Genomic DNA, 22,029 nt, shown 5'->3' with positions numbered 1-22,029 from the left:
TTTCATCCTTGGACTGCTTAACTCAGCAAACTGAAAGTACTGCCACCATCCTACCATTACAGTGAGAAGCCATTCCATGGAACAACTTAGCAGGCATACTATCTGTCTCACCGTTTGCAAGTGATCTCCACGCATAGGCGAAGAGTTCCAGCAATCATGTAACAGCAAGTGCAGCTGAAAAATTCTGGCCAGAAGCCAGGGATCAGGTCATTACTGCCAGCACTACTCTTACTAGAAGGAATCAAAGTATCACTGCCTACCTCAGAAAACTCCGCCCTGTCATGTACTTCTCTCTTTGCTAGAAACCTAATGGTATAGACAACATCATCCAAGGGTCTTGCCTTGGCAGTAATGCTCAACCCAAAACAAGTTTCCCCACTGTCCTCATTCCAGGAAGCCACTAGATGGAAGAGTTGGTGGCCAAACTGGAAGTCCCGAGTCTCTCTTCTTTTTAGTTGCAAGTTATACATTTTCACCAACTCATCCTCGGTAAGGCTAAAATACACTTCGCACCGGTCAAATTCTGGGAACCGAAGCCTGGTAACCACTATGGGCAGGCGCTTGTAATGCCGCTCAAGAAATAGGTTGCTCGATGCGAGTCCACCATGGTATGTCCCACCGACTTGGAAAAGCAGGGCCTCAGCGACAGCCTTGGATATGGATTCAGGGTAAAAGAAGTCACATTGGAGGGCCTCTTCCAGCTTTTGGTGTGTCAGGTAAGTGAAGCGGATGAGGCATTCGAGATGCAATTCCTTGGCACTGTAGCGGTCTTCTGGTTTTGGGTGGTGGATCCGAGCCCAATACAGCATAAAATCATACAAAACATCTTCTGATTCAACCTCCAGACTGTCAATGCAGAAGACAGCCTTGATCGCGGAGAACGGAAGCTGAAGAAGTTCATTCTCAATGCTGATCGGTAGAATCAAAAGGTTATATTAGTCACTGAAAAACTAAGATTTATGCAGAATGATTATTTGCAAAAGTTATTCAAAAATAAAAAAAGACTAGGTGATCAGTAGTAACCTCAGTCTATTACGATCTTCGTTTTCTTTCATAGTGTTATTAACAAAATTCATCGCTTTCTTTGCTAGTAACTCTCTTGTACTGGCGCAGTGCACTTTATCACAAAGCTTGAAGCAAGAGAGTTCCGGGTTTGGCTTCCACACCAGCTCGTCTATGCATTCCGAAGCACATGTACGAACCTGGAACTCATCTGAGGCCAGCAGCAAATCCACAATTTCTTCATAAGATGAGGATGGCACAATGGAAGAATCAATGAACTCCAGAAGCCTAATGAAGGCGTTTTCCTCTGTTCCATCAAATCATATTCAAAGTATCACATCGATTTCTGGGTAACTATGACATTGCCACGTTGAAGAAAAATAATTTAGCACATACCAGACGCTTCAATTTGTATAGTTGGAGGTTCTCCTTGTGATTCTTTCTCCATTTCCTCGAATAACTGCAAAAGTGCAATAGGTGGTGAAGTGAATTGAACAACATAACAAATAACTAAGCTGAAAATTCAGATTCTTACCCTGCGAAAGAGATCGCTTTCCTTGGATAAAGCATCTGAATGGACATCAATGACTTCTTCCACAGAATCAACTCCTGAAGAAAAATCTACACCCCTTGACCTCCTAGAAATATAAATGCCACACTCAGCCCGATTCCCTACAGTAACATAGAAGATTATTTTAAGGCCTCTTATTCATGACTGACTTTTATCAGATCAAAATAAAAGATGAATTTCAGATACATGAACTCATTAGATATGGTTTTCTTTTTATTTTTGGAGAGAAAAAAACATTAGATATGCTTATTCGCCCACAGTTCGAATATTCTCAAACTTAACGTTGATGGTGAATCCAAAATTCCATATTCAAGAACTACAACAACTTACAGAAGGCTAGTTGGAAGTAAGTTCCATTATCCGTGCTCCACAAGTAGGGTAGAAATCAAGCCACTTTAGCCATATTTACACAATGTTAGATGGGTTAAAAGCAGAAGAGAAACCAAACAGAGCTCCATGATGAAATACATTAGCGCCATATTATGGAACTTTCCACATGAAAGTCATCAATTATGGCTAAATACACACTCCTCTAGATTGTATAGGTTTTCTGTGGCCAAGAAAACCTATGGATATAGAACAGAAACTTAACGATATATAAAGATGCACCAATCTGGAGAGGATGTGTTGGTGCAAAAATTCGCTTGCGCCGGAGAAGCTGGAGTCGAGGGTGTCGCGGTCGCCACCGAGACCTGCAAAAGAAGTCTAAACCGGAGGTGGGGTTGCTCCGGCAAGACCCTCCGACGCTCAAGTCAGTTCTCTGCCTCAACAAGAATGGAGTGCTCGAACGGAAATTTTTGCAGAGTTTTTAGGTAAAAACGAGAGCTTATAGAATAACGTATCTGGGGTCCCCCCTTTTTATAGGCGGAGGGCTCAACAGACTGATAGCGACGTTCATAACCGTCTGGTAGTGGGCCGCCCACAGTCAAGAGGAATTTGTTGCGAGGAGTAGTGGAGTGGACTCGTGGCCCTCACTGTAGCGCGCCACGTGGAGTCTGCCGCAGGGAATGGAGCGGCGTCCGTTGTCGCGACTTGCCAGAGGATGGAAGAATCGCGCAGTATCCGTTACAGAAGGTGGAGCAAGATCGTGGGCATCATAGCGGTCTGCCAGGGAATAGTGGAGCCGCGCGGGATCCGTCGTAGGAGGTGGAGTAGAGTCGTGGCCGTCATAGCGGTCTGTCAGGGAATGATGGAGCTGCTCGGGGTCCGCCGCAAGGAGTGGAGCAGTGGTGTCCGTTACTGTGGCTTGTCAGGGGATCCAGACTTGTTGGCCGAAGTTCGGTCGGAGTCGGTAGCGAGGTCCGGCACCCGTAGGAGTTTGGACGAGGTCTTCCCACAGCCGGAATAGAAGACGGAGTCTGACTCTCGTAAATGTCCGGGCGCAGTCTTCTTGCAGTTAGGGGTCGTAGGCGGAGTTCGGCTCCCGTAGGAGTCCGGGGGGAGTCTTCCTGCAATCGAAATAAAAATGAAGTCCGGCTCCCGTGGGAGTCCGGGCGGAGTCTTCCTTGCTGTAGAAACTGTGGACGGAGCCCGGCTCCCGCAGGAGTCCGGGCGGAGTCTTCTTCGCTGCAGAAACTGTGGACGGAGCCCGACTCCCGTAGGAGTCCGAGCGGAGTCTTCCTGCAATTAAAGTCAGGTGCGAAGTCCGGCTCCCGTAGGAGTCCGGACGGAGCTTAACGGCAGTTGAAGTCGTGGGCGGAGCCCGACTCCTCGGCTCCCGTAGGAGTCCGGGCGGAGTCCCCCTTGCGGTTGAAGTCGTGGGCGGAGCCCGGCTCCCGTAGGAGTCCGGGCGGAGTCCTCCAGCAATTAAAGTCAGGTGCGAAGTTCGGCTCCCGTAGGAGTCCGGACGGAGCTTACCGGCGGTTGAAGTCGTGGGCGGAGCCCGGCTCCCGTAGGAGTCCGGCGGAGTCTTCCTTGCTGTAGAAGTCGTGAACGGAGTCTGGCTCCCGTAGGAGTCCGGGCGAAGTCTTCCTTGCGGTTGAAGTCGTGGGTGGAGCCCGGCTTCCGTAGGAGTCCGGGCGGAGTCCCCCTTGCGGTTGAAGTCATGGGCGGAGCCCGGCTCCCGTAGGAGTCCGGGCGGAGTCCTCCTGCAATTAAAGTCAGGTGCGAAGTCCGGCTCCCGTAGGAGTCCGGACGGAGCTTACCGGCAGTTGAAGTCGTGGGCGGAGTCCGGCTCTCGTAGGAGTCTGGGCGGAGTCCCCCTTGCGGTTGAAGTCGTGGGTGGAGCCCGGCTCCCATAGGAGTCCGGACGGAGTGCCCCTTACGGTTGAAGTCGTGGGCGGAGCCCGGCTCCTGTAGGAGTCCGGGCGGAGTCCTCCTGCAATTAAAGTCAGGTGCGAAGTCCGGCTCTCGTAGGAGTCCGGACGGAGCTTACCGGCAGTTGAAATCGTGGGCGGAGCCCGGCTCCCATAGGAGTCCGAGCGGAGTCTTCCTTGCTGTAGAAGTCGTGAACGGAGCCTGGCTCCCGTAGGAGTCCGGGCGAAGTCTTCCTTGCGGTTGAAGTCGTGGGCGGAGCCCGGCTCCCGTAGGAGTCCGGGGGGAGTCCCCCTTGCGATTGAAGTCATGGGCGGAGCCCGGCTCCCGTAGGAGTCTGGGCGGAGTCCTCCTACAATTAATGTCAGGTGCGAAGTCCGGCTCTCGTAAGAGTCCGGATGGAGCTTACCGGCAGTTGAAGTCGTGGGTGGAGCCCGGCTCCCGTAGGAGTCCGGGCGGAGTCTTCCTTGCTGTAGAAGTCGTGAACGGAGCCCGGCTCCCGTAGGAGTCTGGGAGAAGTCTTCCTTGTGGTTGAAGTCATGGGCGGAGCCCGCAAGGGTTAATCCCGCTGAGAACTTCGGCCGTGGGTATTTTATACCCAACACCAGTCCCCCTACTTCCGAGTTCGAATTTTGAGCGAAGGAAGTACAGAGAGATTGGCATAGCCGAAGTTGTCCCCTCGAATCCTGCGCACGACCGCCCCCAGATATTTTGGCATTAAATGTGCGCGTGCTGGAGTCTTTTCGAATCGGGACGATACGAAGGGACCCTTCGAAATTTTCGCCGGTACACTGGCCCAGGTACGACGTCATAATGGCTCTGCCAATCCGTCAGTCGCTTTTAGCCGCCTGTCGGGGGAGTGGGACATGTGTCGGGTGAGGGCTGACCTGGGGGGATTCGCGATCATTATGGCATCGGATCCCAGGGTCTATTTAAACCCGTCCTTCCACCTTTAGGGGTCCTATTCCGTTCCAGAGTTCTATCAGTGTCTGCCCTCCCTTCGAGAGCCCTGTTTCAGTTGGTGTCTTCTCGGGCCATAGGCGCCCTTCAAATCATCCCTGTCTTTATCCCCCTGCATCCCTCAGAGTGATCTAGGTTAGTTCCAGCACCTTCATTCCCCTTCCACTAGCGTCAATCCTGTTGGTGCAAAAATCCGCTTACGCCGGAGAAGCTGGAGTCGAGGGTGTCGCGGTCGCCGTCGGGACCTGCAAAAGAAGTCTAAACCGGAGGTGGGGTTGCTCCGGCAAGACCCTCCGATGCTCAAGTCAGTTCTCTGCCTCAACAAGAATGGAGTGCTCAAACGAAAATTTTTGCAGAGTTTTTAGGTAAAAATGAGAGCTTATAGAATAACGTATCTGGGGTCCCCCCTTTTTATAGGCGGAGGGCTCAACAGACTGATAACGACGTTCATAACCGTCTGGTAGTGGGCCGCCCACAGTCAGGAAGAATTTGTTGTGAGGAGTAGTGGAGTGGACCCGTGGCCCTCACTGTAGCGCGCCACGTGGAGTCTGCCGCAGGGAGTGGAGCGACGTCCGTTGTCGCGACTTGCCAGAGGATGGAAGAATCGCGCAGTATTCATTACAGAAGGTGGAGCAGGATCGTGGGCATCATAGTGGTCTGCCAGGGAATAGTGGAGCCGCATGGGATCCATCGCAGGAGGTGGAGTAGAGTCATGGCCGTCATAGCGGTCTGTCAGGGAATGATGGAGCTGCACGGGGTCCGCCGTAAGGAGTAGAACAATGGTGTCCGTTACTATGGCTTGTCAGGGGATCCAGACTTGTTGGCCGAAGTTCGGTCGGAGTCGGTAGCGAGGTCCGGCACCCGCAGGTGTTTGGACGAGGTCTTCTTGCAGCCGGAATAGAAGATGGAGTCTGACTCTCGTAAAAGTCCGGGCGCAGTCTTCTTGCAGTTGGGGGTCGTAGGCGGAGTTCGGCTCCCGTAGGAGTCCGGGCGGAGTCTTCCTGCAATCGAAATAAAAATGAAGTCCGGCTCCCGTGGGAGTCCGGGCGGAGTCTTCCTTGCTGTAGAAACTGTGGACGGAGCCCGGCTCACGCAGGAGTCCGGGCGGAGTCTTCCTCGCTGCAGAAACTGTGGACGGAGCCCGACTCCCGTAGGAGTCCGGGCGGAGTCTTCCTGCAATTAAAGTCAGGTACGAAGTCTGTTGAAAAATGTGTCCCAAAAAGCCAATCGTCAAGCTGTTGACGGTTGAGCAACCAAGTATTGTAATTGATTTGTTAATAAATAAAATATATTTGGCATTTTCATCATAAGCTTTCATCTTCTAATGAACTCCGTTGTTATGATGAAGTCCTTAGGACTATTTAAGTTCGATAAAGAGAGGATTTATCGATTAGTCCTTAAAACTATTCACGACCAAATGATAGGCTGTTAATAAGGACGACAGCTTCTATCGAGCATAGGTCGCTGTAGGCCATATGGGTTGGTTGTCCTCTTAACCAAGGAGTGTGGAGACACTGGTATGGTATACAGGTGAGATGTAAGGGTACATCATCATTGAACATGACCAACTCCAGAGTATTCTACTGTCAAGAATATCTCTGATGGGATATAGGTATAAGTGTCCCTTAGACCTGAGATCGCCTCAGTGACTTGCAAGCAACTCACTGTGCTTTGGTACTGGACTAACTGAATTTCTAATTCAGGGACGGAAGGCTTCTGGGCACAGTCAAGTACTTGCGAAGTCAGAGTGTGATCGAGATGGGATTGACCACTCCAAGAGTTGGAGAAGAATGAGTCGCTGTATTTCAATTTAGCAAAACCTTGGCCAGGATAATCCATCAGATGGATTTGATATTTTGAAATATAATGTGGACAACCTGATCAGAGTTAACAGTTGAGCTCTGGGGTGTCCTATGATCATTTTGGTCAAGGGGATGAATTATATGAAAACTATATCCGCATGGGTTCTAAGGATGTTGTTCTACACATTCGACCTATCCGGTTGTCGGGTACCATTGCTAGATGGTCACTTCGATTGGTATAGGAATTTATTCCTATGCTACCGACTTAGGTTCGGACCTATGAGGTCACACACATTAGAGTTCATGATCCGATCAGATGGTTGATCAACGATTAAGAATCGTTCTAGGGTTAAATGATCAATACGATTGACATTTAACCCAGTGCAAGTGTTGCAGGAGGAACTATTAGCAATTCGATTGTTGATTGGCTTAATTTGATTAAGCCAATGGGCTGAGATTAAGTTTAATTAAATATGATTTAATTAGATTTGGTTTGGGCTTGATTGGATCAAGTCCAATTGGTTTATTGGATAAGCCAAGTGCAAAGAAAAAACTAGTCCTAGTTCAACTAAGACTTGGGTCAATCTAATTTTTAATTTGATTAGAAAATTAAATTAGATTTAAATCTAATTTAATCTGATTAAATTTAGTTCTTAATTGGGTTAAGACCTATTTTAATTGGGTTGATCTAATTTTGATTTGATTTGGTTTGGGAAACCAAATTAAAACAAGTCATAAGACAGAATCCTAGTAAGACTAGGATTCCACCTTGCGCCACATAATCCTTCTCCACGCCCTCTCTCTTATTCAACGTCAATCTCCACTTATTTTGTGGGACAAAAGCCCTCTCCCAGATCTCTCCCACGTTCACAAAAGGTCTCCTCTCTTCTTTCTTACATGGAAGGTGGTTTGGATCAAATCTAAAAGGAATAAGTTTGGATTTCGAATTCTATGAGATAGAGTTTTAGAAATCCAAAACTCTTTCAATTTTGCACCGAATTTATCCAAATATTTTTTGAAATTTTCATGGCTTTTAGGGTATACATTGTGCACCCTTTTCTGGTGATCCATGCATGAAAATATGAAAGAGATGCTCAAGAGTTGGGCGTCCCTTAACTTGCCATGTTTGGATAAGCCTTGACTAGGTGTTTGACCTAGACAAGGACTCTATCATATATCTCTATATAAGATGAGTTTCTTCGTGAAATTTTAGGTAAAATTAGAGATTTGAGAGACCTTTGTGCCATCCAAAAATCAAAGAGAAATACCTTTGGGTCATAGAGATATAAAAGATGCAAGTTTGGGTGTCTAGAGAGAAAAACGTGAAGAAGAAGAGGGTCTTCTTCTTGGGTTTTTGTTTTCATATCTTTCTTCCCTCCATCTTGAGTTTTCTGAGAGTGTCTCAGATCTGAAACTCCTCCTTTTACTTTCCATCTTTGGAAGAGTCCAAATTAAGAAGAAGGAGGCACCTGATCAACCATCAAAGAAGGATCAGTGCAGTACTAGCATACTGTGCTGATTTCCTGAAGCAGGACTTCTGATCGAGATTCGTGGGCTCGTGTGGATGACTCCTAGAGGCCGAACGCATGTGCGGCTTGCAACATCATCCTCAAGCCCAGATCAACAAGGTTAGAACATCTAACTTGCAAGGTAATAGATCTGATCTATTGTTTAATACATACATTAGATGTAGTATAGAAACATTTTGATATGATCAACATGTAGTTCATGCTATATTTATATATTTTAATTTTTGATTTAATGCTATGTAATAATCATGTAATAGGATCTTAGATCTAGGGATTTTCTGATCTTAGAAAATAAATTTTGATTTATTTTAGTCTTCCGCTGTATGATCTTGAAAAAGTTTCAAGATCTAACCCTGAAACCCTAGATCTGGTTCCTACAATTGGTATCAGAGCCCAGGTTCTTTATTACATGATTATTTATACATGCTTAGATTATTTTTTAGATTAGATCTAATTTATAATCTGATTATTAAATCTAAAATTAAAATTTTAGATCAATCACAAACTGCAAGGTTGTCCTGCTGTAAGGTTTACCCCTTACAGTGCAAAGGTTGTCCTAGTTTGTGTAGATCTATCTTTAATCATAAATTTGTTAGATATGATCTAGATTAAATTTATGATTTATTAGATTTAAAAGATGTTTAAATCTGAAATAAAATCTCTTTGTTAATAATTTTTGTGTAAAGAAATTGTTTAAAGTTGAAATTGTTTCAATTACATGAACCTGTTTAGATTAGATCTAAAGTAGTTTCATGTTTATTTCACTTGCATCTTGATTATGAATCAAACATGCAATATGGTTGGTAGAATCATATTGTAAAATTATTTTATAAATATGAAAATTATTTTTTTTGAAAAGCCAAACCCAACCCTCAGCCCAAAACTTAATTAAGAATTAAGAAGTTGTTTGATTAGGTTTTAGGATTGTGAATTGAAGAACCTAAGATACAAATCATAACACATTGGGTTAATGGGTTAGTGGGAATTAGGTCCATTAATTGGGTTAGACCTATGGTTAGATTAAAGATGGACTTAATTAGAGAATTGACTAAATCTAATCAATTATTGTCTTAGATTAGGTCAAGGATTCTCTAGATCAATTACAATAGTTGTAGTTGGTCAAGTCCATGTCTTTAACAAGAACCAAATGGACTTGATTCTTGGCTAAGCGGTCTAGCACGAACTGTTAGGTTGATCTAATCGAAACTAATTAAATCAGTTGGTGTCTAAGGTAAACCAGACCGGTGGTTTTTAATTGGGAGCCCGCTTACCTGACCATTTCTGATGGTGTCTAAGGCAAGCTTTGACAGACCCTCCCACTGATCGAACTTACCTGGCCTCTTGGTGAAATTATGTTTTGATCGGATCACTTGACTATTCGAGCTGACCCATGTCAGCTAGGTAAATCAGTGTGACTGATTTAGGTGCTCCTAGACCAGCCCTTTTAATGGTCTCCCTTAAGCTGACTTGGTGAAGCCAGTGGGAGGATCATGATAAGCTGGTTCATCTGACCTCATCCTCTAAATTATTTAAATCCTCTAAAATTATTAGGTCCTTAAAATGACAAAGTTATGGAGATAACTGAGTCATAGCCTCCCATTAAGGTGTTTGATAATGAGTCCATTAACTCAATAATCATTGCAGACCCAAAGGCCTGGTGCTTGTTGACTAATGGAATTATCACTCATCATATGACGACTTGGAAGTGTCTCTCTAATGGTGGTTAGGTGAGCCAACCAAAGTTGGACTTAATCATTCGTTGGTTAGATACACCATGTATGATCATGTTAATGGTTGGACCTAACTGGATCCTTACAGTGGAGGCCAAAGCCTACTGATTAGGTTTCTGGGGTAAAATTAAAATTACTAGAAATTGTTTAGAGAAACAATTGGTTATGAACCTACCCCTAGATGTACATGGGTTGGCCAACCAAAGTTGGACTTGTGTGCAGTCTAAGTGGATTCTAGTACCCGTTAAGAAATTAGGGTAATTCCTCGAATTGGAGGTAGAGGCTATCAATTCGAATAAAATAGTGAGAGAAACCTTTTGATTAAAGTCCAAATCTTTAGGTTTAATGAATCAATTACAAATTAGGTTATGGTTCTCCTTTGTGTAAATATGGCCACTTCCCTAACGCTCCGATCATTGTTGGACAATGATAAGTTGGTGGGACCCAACTTCGATAACTGGTATCGAAAGTTGAAGATAGTCCTGGAGCATGAACGGATCCTATATGTGATAATGGATCCTGCACCTGAGGAGCCAGCTGTTAATGCATGTGGAACAGTCAGAGACACTTATCAGAAGTGGCTCAGTGATCGGACCACGGTATGCTGTATCATGCTGGCTACCATGAGCGACGAGTTCAGTCGCAGATTCGAGATGACTCAGCCAAAGGACATGCTTCAAGTGTTGGAGGATGCCTTTAGCACACCCGATGATGTGGAGAGGTACAAGACTCGTTGTGCCATCTTCAATGCCAAAATACGGGATGGTGCCTCTGTCACTGATCATGTATTGTACATGATCGAGCTGATGGAAAGATTGAGCAAGCTCAGCTTTTCCTTGCATGAGCAGCTTGGGAAAGATGCAATACTGAACTCGCTGCCCAAGTCTTATCTCCCATTCCTCACTCATTATAGAATGACAAAGCCTGAAGAGAACTACCACGGGTTATTGGGGTTGCTTCAGAACTTTGAGAAGGATCACCAACTCCTCAAGGAGTCGGTGAACTCAGTGGGAGGTTCGTCTTCTGGTTCTCGACCTTTTGAGAAATGGAAGAAGAACAAGAAGAAGAAAGTCAAGAAGGTGCAAGTTCAGGCTGGGACATCTGTGCAGAGCCAGACCAAAAAGATCAAGCCTGATAAGAGTCTATTCTACTGGCAAGCACCCTAGATTAGATATGTGTCAGATATCTACTTATGGCACTGTAGGCTAGGTCATATAAACAAGAACAGAATAAACAGGTTGACTCAAGAGGGAATCCTCGAAGTTAGTGATTGTGAATCACTTCCAACCTGTGAGTCCTGTCTTCTTGGTAAAATGACCAAGTCACCTTTTACTGAAAAAGGTGAGAGAGCTACTGAGCTCTTGGGCCTAGTACATACTGATGTATGCGGGCCCATGAGCACCAGTGCTAGAGGTGGATATTTTTACTTCATAACTTTCACGGATGACCTATCCCGATATGGATATGTCTATCTGATGAAACATAAGTCGGATTCATAATGAAATGTTCAAACGATTCCGAAGTGAAGTAGAAAAATAAACTGGGAAGAGTATTAAAACTCTTCGATCTGATCGAGGAGGAGAATACCTTTCTAGTGAATTTCTCACATATCTAGGAGAGAATGGGATTCTCTCTCAATGGACTCCTCCAGGAACACCACAGCATAATGGTGTGTTTGAAAGGAGGAATCGGACTCTGTTAGACATGGTCTGATCCATGATGGGTTTTGCTAGCTTGCCGATATCCTTCTGGGGATATGCACTCGAATCGGCCTGTTATCTGTTAAATAGGGTTCCAAGTAAGTCTGTAATTAAGACTCCATATGAGATATGGATAGGACGTAAGCCAGCACTTTCACACTTTAGGGTCTGGGGGTGCCCGGCCTATGTCAAACGATTAGTCACAAACAAACTTGGACCTAGGTCTGACAAATGCTCATTCATAGGGTACCTCAAAGAGATAAAAGGATATTTTTTCTATCATGCTGATGAACAAAGGGTGTTCGTCAGTCTTAAGGCAATCTTTTTAGAAAAAGAGTTCCTTGGTGAAGGAACCGTTGCCTCTAAGATTGAACTTGATGAAGTTCAACAGGTAGAAGGACCAACACCAATAGCTGAACCTGAGTCTGATATGATTAGATCATATCCGGAGCCCAATGTACCTGCACCATTAAGGCGATCCGGTAGAGTACCGCGTCAGTCGGACAGATACTATGGTTTCTTGGTCCGGGACGGTGATCCCATCGAACTTGATGAGAATAATGAGGATCCGATCACCTATATGGATGCTATGTAGAGACCTGATTCCGAGAAATGGCTTGAAGCCATGAAATCCAAAATGGAGTCCATGAAGGTCAATGATGTATGGACATTGGTTGACCCACCTGAAGGGGTTAAACCCATTGGGTGTAAATGGGTCTTCAAAAGGAAGAGGGGCGCAGATGGAAAGGTGGAGACCTATAAAGCCCGTCTGGTTGCCAAGGAGTATCGTCAACGTTATGGTATTGACTATGACGAGATGTTTTCCCCTGTGGCAATGCTCAAATCCATTCGGATAATGCTTGCAATAGCTGCCCATCTGGATTAAGAGATCTGGCAGATGGATGTAAAGACAGCTTTCCTGAATGGAGAGCTGACCGAAGAGGTGTATATGATACAACCTGAGGGGTTTACATCCACAGATGAGTCCAAGGTGTGCAAGCTTTAGAGATCCATTTATGGACTGAAGCAAGCTTCTCGGAGTTGGAACATGCGTTTTGATAAAGTGATCAAAACGTATGGCTTCATTAAGAATGGAGAAGAGCCCTGCATCTATTAATGGGCAAATGGTCCAGTTGTGGTATTCCTTGTCTTGTACGTAGATGACATTCTCTTAATCGGGAATGACATCCCCACATTACAGGGAATAAAAGTTTGGTTGTCATCACAGTTCTCCATGAAGGACTTGGGTGAAGCATCCTACATCCTAGGGATGAAGATCTATAGGGATAGATCTAAAAGGATACTTGAGTTATCCCAGTCCATGTACATAGACACTGTGCTGAAGAGGTTCAGCATGGAGAATTTCAAGAAGGGCTATCTACCGATAGGCCAAAGAATTTTTCTCTCTAAGAAGGATTGTCCGACAACTCCTGAAGAGAGAGAGCGTATGAGTAGAGTCCCATATGCTTCAGCCGTGGGATCTATCATGTACGCCATGACATGTACAAGACCAGATGTGGCATACTCACTAGGAGTAGTGAGTAGATACCCATCTGATCCTAGAGAAAATCACTGAAAAGTGGTTAAAGCCATCCTTAAGTATTTGAGAAATACTAAGGACCAATGGTTGGTTTATGGTGAGTCAGATCTGAAACTTGTGGGGTGCACAGACTCCAGCTTCCAATTTGACCATGATGACAGCAGGAGCGTGTCGGGTTATATCTTTGCTTTGAATGGTGGAGCCATCTGCTGGAAGAGTTCCAAGCAGCATACTGTGGTGGACTCTGTTTGTGAAGCAGAGTACATCGCAGCATCGGATGCCGCGAAGGAAGCTGTGTGGCTGAGAAAATTCATCAATGAGCTCGGAGTAGCACCCTCCCTCGATGGTCCAGTCCTGCTCTACTGCAACAGCACTGGTGCAATAGCTCAGGTGAAGGAACCCAAAGCACATCAGCGGACGAAGCACATCTTGCACCGCTTCCACCTGGTCTGAGAGATCGTGGATCGAGGTGACGTCGACCTTCAGAAGATCGACGGAAAGGAGAACCTAGCTGACCCCTTCACTAAAGCCCTGGCGATAAAGGAGTTCGACAACCACAAGTCGAAGATGGGTATTAGATACTGTGCCGAGTGGCTTTAGGACAAGTGGGAGTTGTTGGGAAATGTGTCCCAAAAAGTCAATCGTCAAGCTGTTGACGGTTGAGCAATCAAGTATTATAATTGATTTGTTAATAAATAAAATATATTTGGCATTTTCATCATAAGCTTTCATCTTCTAATGAACTCCGTTGTTATGATGAAGTCCTTAGGACTATTTAAGTTCGATAAAGAGAGGATTTATCGATTAGTCCTTAAAACTGTTCACGACCAAATGATAGGCTGTTAATAAGGACGACAGCTTCTATCGAGCATAGGTCGCTGTAGGCCATATGGGTTGGTTGTCCTCTTAACCAAAGAGTGTGGAGACACTGGTATGGCATACAGGTGAGATGTAAGGGTACATCATCATTGAACGTGACCAACTCCAGAGTATTCTACTGTCAAGAATATCTCTGATGGGATATAGGTATAAGTGTCCCTTAGACCTAAGATCGCCTCAATGACTTGCAAGCAACTCACTGTGCTTTGGTACTGGACTAACTGAATTTCTAATTCAGGGACGGAAGGCTTCTGGGTACAGTCAAGTACTTGCGAAGTCAGAGTGTGATCGAGATGGGATTGACCACTCCAAGAGTTGGAGAAGAATGAGTCGCTGTATTTCAATTTAGCAAAACCTTGGCCAGGGTAATCCATCAGATGGATTTGATATTTTAAAATACAATGTGGACAACCTGATCAGAGTTGACAGTTGAGCTCTGGGGTGTCCTATGATCATTTTGGTCAAGGGAATGAATTATATGAAAACTATATCCGCATGGGTTCTAAGGATGTTGTTCTACACATTCGACCTATCCGATTGTCGGGTACCATTGCTAGATGGTCACTTCGATTGGTATAAAAATTTATTCCTATGCTACCGACTTAGGTTCGGACCTATGAGGTCACACACATTAGAGTTCATGATCCGATCAGATGGTTGATCAACGATTAAGAATCGTTCTAGGGTTAAATGATCAATACGATTGACATTTAACCCAGTGCAAGTATTGCAGGAGGAACTATTAGCAATTCGATTGCTGATTGGCTTAATTTGATTAAGCCAATGGGCTGAGATTAAGTCTAATTAAATATGATTTAATTAGATTTGGTTTGGGCTTGATTGGATCAAGTCCAATTGGTTTATTGGATAAGCCAAGTGCAAGGAAAAAACTAGTCCTAGTTCAACTAGGACTTGGGTCAATCTAATTTCTAATTTGATTAAAAAATTAAATCAGATTTAAATCTAATTTAATCTGATTAAATTAGGTTCTTAATTGGGTTAAGACCTATTTTAATTGGGTTGATCTAATTTTGATTTGATTTGGTTTGGGAAACCAAATTAAAACAAGTCATAAGACAGAATCCTAGTAAGACTAGGATTCCACCTTGCGCCACATAATCCTTCTCCACGCCCTCTCTCTTATTCAACGCCAATCTCCACTTATTTTGTGCGACAAAAGCCCTCTCCCAGATCTCTCCCACGTTCACAAAAGGTCTCCTCTCTTCTTTCTTACATGGAAGGTGGTTTGGATCAAATCTAAAAGGAATAAGTTTGGATTTCGAATTCTATGAGATAGAGTTTTAGAAATCCAAAACTCTTTCAATTTTGCACCGAATTTATCCAAATTTTTTTTGAAATTTTTATGGCTTTTAGGGTATACATTGTGCACCCTTTTCTGGTGATCCATGCACAAAAATATGAAGGAGGTGCTCAAGAGTTGGGCGTCCCTTAACTTGCCATCTTTGGATAAGCCTTGACTAGGTATTTGACCTAGACAAGGACTCTATCATATCTCTCTATATAAGACGAGTTTCTTCATGAAATTTTAGGTGAAATTAGAGATTTGAGAGACCTTTGTGACATCCAAAAATCAAAGAGAAATACTTTTGGGTCGTGGAGATATGAAAGATGCAAGTTTGGGTGTCTAGAGAGAAAAATGTGAAGAAGAAGAGGGTCTTCTTCTTGGGTTTTTGTTTTCATATCTTTCCTCCCTCCACCTTGAGTTTCCTGAGAGTGTCTTAGATCTGAAACTCCTCCTTTTACTTTCCATCTTTGGAAGAGTCCAAATTAAGAAGAAGGAGGCACCTGATCAACCATCAAAGAAGGATCAGCGCAGTACTAGCATACTGTGCTGATTTCCTGAAGCAGGACTTCTGATCGAGATTCGTGGGCTCGTGTGGACGACTCCTAGAGGTCGGACACGTGTGCGGCTTGCAACATCATCCTCAAGCCCAGATCAACAAGGTTAGAACGTCTAACTTGCAAGGTAATAGATCTGATCTATTGTTTAATACATACATTAGATGTAGTATAGAAACATGTTAATATGATCAACATGTAGTTCATGCTATATTTATATATTTTAATTTTTGATTTAATGCTATGTAATAATCATGTAATAGGATCTTAGATCTAGGGATTTTCTGATCTTAGAAAATAAATTTTGATTTATTTTAGTCTTCCGCTGTATGATCTTGAAAATGTTTCAAGATCTAACCCTGAAACCCTAGATCTGGTTCCTACAAAGTCCGACTCCCGTAGGAGTCCGGACGGAGCTTACCGGCAGTTGAAGTCGTGGGCGGAGCCCGGCTCCCGTAGGAGTCCGGGCGGAGTCCTCCTGCAATTAAAGTCAGGTGCGAAGTCCGGCTCCCGTAGGAGTCCGGACGGAGCTTACCGACGGTTGAAGTCGTGGGCGGAGCCCGGCTCCCGTAGGAGTCCGGGCGGAGTCTTCCTTGCTGTAGAAGTCGTGAATGGAGCCCGGCTCCCGTAGGAGTCCGGGCGAAGTCTTCCTTACGGTTGAAGTCGTGGGCGGAGCCCGGCTCCCGTAGGAGTCCGGACGAAGTCCTCCTGCAATTAAAGTCAGGTGCGAAGTCCCACTCCCATAGGAGTCCGGACGGAGCTTACCGGCAGTTCAAGTCATGGGCGGAGTCCGGCTCCCGTAGGAGTCCGGGCGGAGTCCCCCTTGCGGTTGAAGTCGTGGGCGGAGCCCGGCTCCCGTAGGAGTCCGGGCGGAGTCCCCTTTGCGGTTGAAGTCGTGGGCGGAGCCCGGCTCCCGTAGGAGTCCGGGCGGAGTCCTCCTGCAATTAAAGTCAGGTGCGAAGTCCGACTCCCGTAGGAGTCCGGACGGAGCTTACCGGCAGTTGAAGTCGTGGGCGGAGCCCGGCTCCCGTAGGAGTTCGGGCGGAGTCTTCCTTGCTGTAGAAGTCGTGAACGGAGTCCAGCTCCCGTAGGAGTCCGGACGAAGTCTTCCTTGCGGTTGAAGTCGTGGGTGGAGCCCGGCTCCCGTAGGAGTCCGGGCAGAGTCCCCCTTGCGGTTGAAGTCGTGGGCGGAGCCCGGCTCCCGTAGGAGTCCGGGCGGAGTCCTCCTGCAATTAAAGTCAGGTGCGAAGTCCGGCTCCCGTAGGAGTCCGGACGGAGCTTACCGGCAGTTGAAGTCGTGGGCGGAGCCCAGCTCCCGTAGGAGTCCGGGCGGAGTCTTCCTTGCTGTAGAAGTCGTGAACGGAGCCCGGCTCCCATAGGAGTCCGGGCGAAGTCTTCCTTCCGGTTGAAGTCATGGGCGGAGCCCGCAAGGATTAATCCCGCTGAGAACTTCGGCCGTGGGTATTTTATACCCAACAGGATGAATACAAACAATATGATGCTTCAAAATAAATGGAAGTTTGGAAGATGTCTTTATGTTCTAAATGTTTCTCCTCTTTTCCCTATTACCTCAATAAACTTCTTGATTCTTAGCTTAGTTGATATTTCACAACATTCACTTATTTAATCAACCTTCATACAAATATTGCGATGACTATGCAAATTATTCAGTGATCATATTGGTCCATTTCAATTATTTTTTTCCATATTGAACATAGACAATAATGATCTGCTTTCTCCCCAAATAAATCTTGAACAGTAACGCCAATCTATTTGATAATTCTATTGCCCAAAAAGAAAAAAGAATATGTAGTCAGAGTTAAAACAATAGAACAATCAACAAGTGACAGAATAACCATATAGTCAAAATATAAAGTATTGCAAAATTCGAAAAGAAAAATTCAAAATTCAAGATTCTTTGATAGCCTTTAGCTTCTTGCTGTCTGCAAATTGACAGATCCCTTTTCCTACTAATATATCATCTTTAAACCAAGAAAGGGGAAATAAAAGCAAGCAGTAATCACTCAAAGAAATAAACCTTCACCTCTATTGGCATCATCTGATCCCTCTGCTGCGAGCTGTGGAGAATCTTCTGCGCTCATGTGTTCACTGCCATCAGGTTGTGGCTTCGAAACAATCCGTACTCTGATGTGTTTGTCTGGACGAAGGATAAATTTCCTTCTCATGAAGCGTCTCAGGGTGTTTCCCACATTTCCTTTGGTCATCTTTCCAGGTGACTCCATGGGTTCTAGGTGTTCTCTGGGACGGGTCGGGGGGTGGGGGAGTGGGGGATTGTGTGGGGGATGGAGGGAAAGAGGGAGGGAGGGGGAGAAAGAGAGAGAGAAGAATTGATCTCACTAACCCTACCTTAACCCCAATTCTGAAGCAGAGTCCAAGAAGTCGCTGGGAGACTGGAGGAAGAGGACGGAGAGAGAGAGAGAGAACTGATCTCACTAAGCCTACCCAACCCCAATTCTGAAGCACAATCTAAGAAGTAGCTGGGAGAGCGAAGGAGAAGCGGGAGAAAAAGAAAACCCGCCAAGATGACGGAGGTAACGGTTTTTGGCAGGAGCCCAATATTTCATGCTTCCATGAGATGACCGTTGCAACCACTACGAAGCGGGTTTTTAGCTTTGGTGATGCTGCAATTTTTAATTTGAAGAAAACCCACTGTACACTCCCAAATAGCATCCCAAATAAGCAAAATTACCTTGTTGCAACCGATGAAAATTTAATTTCCCTCTGGTTTTGAGTATTTGGTGATCTTCCTTGGTGACAATGTCATTTTTCTTTTTTAAATTTCTTCTTTTAATCTAAAAACAAAAATATCATTTTTCTTCAAAATTCTTTATCTCCCTTTTATATCTTTTAGAGGAAAGTTGGGCAAAACCCTACCATATTTTATTTTTTGGTATGGCCTATCATATTGAATTATCAAGGATTTGAAATGCAAAACATCAACATTCTAGAAGTTATAAGATACAAACTGGCATGGTTTCAAAAATAAAAAAAGAATAGTAAAAATCAGATTACATTTGGTAAATTTTTTTTGCTGGAAAAAGATGTATTACAAATACTAGCATTGTAATATCTTGGCCCAAAAATAAACTTGAGAGCAAACTAGGCCCGATCCACTTGATTGGCCTCGCGATAATGAAAACGGCGCAAATAAGCCATATGAATTTTAAAGCATGAAAGAAAAAAATTTAAAAAAGATAATGATGAAAGAATCCCGACCTTCCCTTCCACTCTGCATCAAAAATTTGAGATTCGTTAGAGAAAAAAAATCTCTTCCTCTACTTCTTCTCTACGAAAGATCTCATTGAGTTCATCAGAATTGGGGCCCAACCATCATTGGAAAAGCTAGATAAGAGCTGAAGACTCTTAGGTGAATCTTTTTCTTAATTTCCTTAGATATTAGAGCCTTGATTTCGGATGCCAATTGCTGGATCTTTTTTTCTAAAAGGCCAAACCCCTATTTTTCCTTGATTTACACCCATTTCTTTGATTTTTTCAGTCATCTTCGCCACCAACCATCAATGCAAACCTCTTGGCAGCACCATTATCATCTCAGACGCTGCCGACCATGTCCACCACCAGTACTAGTTTTAGTTCCAAGAAAAGAATGGGGAATGTGAGTCCCCCATTCTGCCAAGAAGAAAAGAAAGAGAAAGAAAAACAGGACAAGAAAAAAAAATGAGAGAGAGTTTCTCTCTCTTTGTTCCCTCTCTTTGCTTGCTTTCCTTAATTCTCTCTTTACTACTTGTTTAGAATTGTTTGATCTAATAAAGGTCTTCCTTCGATGATTCTAATATGATTCGAGTGAAGAGAGCCGTGATCCATGTTCACCTCATAATGTGCTGGCACCCGCCCCGACATGATTGGATACTACTAGACTTGATCACTCATGATTTTTGGAACCATCTGTATCATAGATAAAACATGATTAAATGACATCAGTGTGGTCAGATCGATTGGGATATCAGGCACCGTCGCTTGGCCCTATGATGGTTTTGAAACTCAAGATTTTTATGCTAAAAATAATCAAGATTTAATTTTGATAAGAATATGATTTTTGGATGTTTGGTTCTGAAGAAGAATCTTTGGATTGATTGGATCTATTAGTTCATCACTTTTACAAAAGTAAGCAATGATTTGCCTTCTCAAATTTTTTCATTCACATAATATTATTTTTAATACCAAACAAATTATTAATTAGATTATATGTGAACTAGGAATTTTATTGTAATATCCTAACCCAATTTCACTTAGCCCATTTTGAATAGGACCCAACAAGGCCTTTTGCACAGATTTTAAAGCATCAAAAAAAGGGGGGGGGGGAAGAAAAATCAGAAAGAAGACTCCCGATGGAAGTCCTCTTCTCCGATGAAAAAGAGCTTGAACCAAACTCTAGGGCTCCTCTATAAGGGGAGACCCTCGTTCCCTCCCTTCTATGAACATCCACGGTCAAAAAGATGTTGGGTTTCGGTGGCACAGCGAAAGAGTTAGGCGTTTCAAGTTTTTTTTCAAAACACCCAATGCACCAGAAACCCCAATGCCCAGAAATCCTTGACTATAATAATCAAAGTATAATAAATATAAATTAAGATAAGAAGAATACCCATAGCGCTAATCCTAATTTTTACAAGGTGTCCAAGTGTCCGTCCTCCAATGGTGATCCACAAGAAAACTGAACCAAGGACAGCACTCCTTCTTCACCTTGCTTCAAGAGTTCTAGCCACTAGAACTCGACTAGCTTCATACCGGTTAGATTTCTCCAAGAAACTGACTCCACCCTCTCAGAACCTCCTTTAGATTTCTGATCCTCCTTCTTTAGGATCCTCACAACCCTTGTTAGGACCAGATTATTGGGAATAGTGTCCCAAAGTCAATCATCAGCCTGTTAACGGTTGTACTCTTTTTTGTATTAGTATATGAATTATAAATTAATAAAAATTATTTTGATATTTTTCATCCCAAATTGTTTCATCTTCTAATGAACTCCTGTGTTGTGGTGAAGTCCTTAGGACTATTTAGACTCGACAAAGGAGGATTTGTCGTTTAGTCCTTAAATCTGTTCGTGACCAAATGATACGTTGTTACCAAGGATGACAATGTTTATCAAGCATAGGTTGTTGTGTACTATATAGGTTGGTTGTCCTCTTAACCAAAGAGTGTGGAGACACTGGTATGGCATACAGGTGAGATGTAAGGGTACATCTACACTGAATATGATCGACTCCAGAGCTTTTTCTGCTGTCAAGATTTGCTCCGATGGGATATGGGTATAACTGTCCCTCCGACCTGAGACCGCCACAGTGACTTGCAAGCAACTCACTGCACTTAGGCACTGGTCTATCTGAATTTTTAATTCAGTGATGGAAGGCTGCTGGGTGTAGTCAAGTACTTGACTTATCGGTGCGTGAGTCAAGATGGGATTGACCACTCCAGTTCAGGAGCTGTGTACAGTCGTGTTTCAATTTAGCAAAACCTTGGCCAGGGTAGTTCTAGTGAAGAGTCACAGGACTGTTTGAGTTGAGCACGATTCGGATGATCTGATCAGGGTTGACAGTTTAACCCTTAGTCGTCCTAAACACAGGGGTCAAAAGGGATGAATTATACAGTAACCATATTCGCGTAGGTTCTGAGTATTGCAATTATGACTATTCGACCTATCCGGACGTCGGGTACCATTGCTAGATGGTCACTTCGATTAGTATAAAAATTGGTTCCTATGTTACCGGCTTAGGTTCGAACCTGCGGGGTCACACACATTAGAGGTTCCTATCTGATCTGATGGCTGGTGAAGAGTCCCACTGGATTGGGACTCTTCGACCAAGAGTCCTAATGCTTGGGAACTCTGAGTCCTACATGTCTGAGACTCTGTGATCGAGAATCAGGATTCTCTGATCACAAGTTTCACGTATTTTGGGTATCGGGGTCAAGAGTCCCACTGGTTTGGGACTCTTCGATCAAGGTTTCATATCGATGGACTTTGATGCCCGATTGCCCATCGGATTTGGACTCAGTATTTATGAGAGGTTTAATTAGTGATTTGATCACTAATTAACTTAATTTGATTGAGTAATTATTTTTGGATCAAGTCCAATTAAATTGGATTCAGTTGGGTTTGACCCGATTAGGTTAAGAGTTGACCTAATCGCCAAGGTGGTTTGGTCCCTGATCTGATCAAGGGTTGGGCT

At 44.2% G+C, this 22,029-nt stretch overlaps 1 protein-coding gene across 1 annotated transcript; it reads right to left on the bottom strand.

Moving 5' to 3' along the window:
- Nucleotides 1-107: 107 nt before the first annotated feature.
- Nucleotides 108-18,069, bottom strand: LOC105034745 (BTB/POZ domain-containing protein At2g46260-like). Its single transcript, XM_010910010.1, has 5 exons — nucleotides 17,865-18,069; nucleotides 1,538-1,674; nucleotides 1,399-1,462; nucleotides 1,024-1,309; nucleotides 108-909 (listed from the first exon to the last, which is right to left on the bottom strand). The coding sequence occupies exons 1-5, from the start codon at nucleotides 18,067-18,069 to the stop codon at nucleotides 108-110; spliced, it is 1,494 nt and encodes a 497-aa protein (XP_010908312.1).
- Between the last annotated feature and the right edge of the window lie 3,960 nt (nucleotides 18,070-22,029).

Source organism: Elaeis guineensis, chromosome 1, assembly GCF_000442705.2.
Source record: "Elaeis guineensis isolate ETL-2024a chromosome 1, EG11, whole genome shotgun sequence".
NCBI classification, from domain to species: Eukaryota; Viridiplantae; Streptophyta; class Magnoliopsida; order Arecales; family Arecaceae; genus Elaeis; species Elaeis guineensis.
The sequence above is the reverse complement of the archived record's forward strand: the minus strand, read 5'-3'. Positions and strand labels throughout refer to the sequence as shown.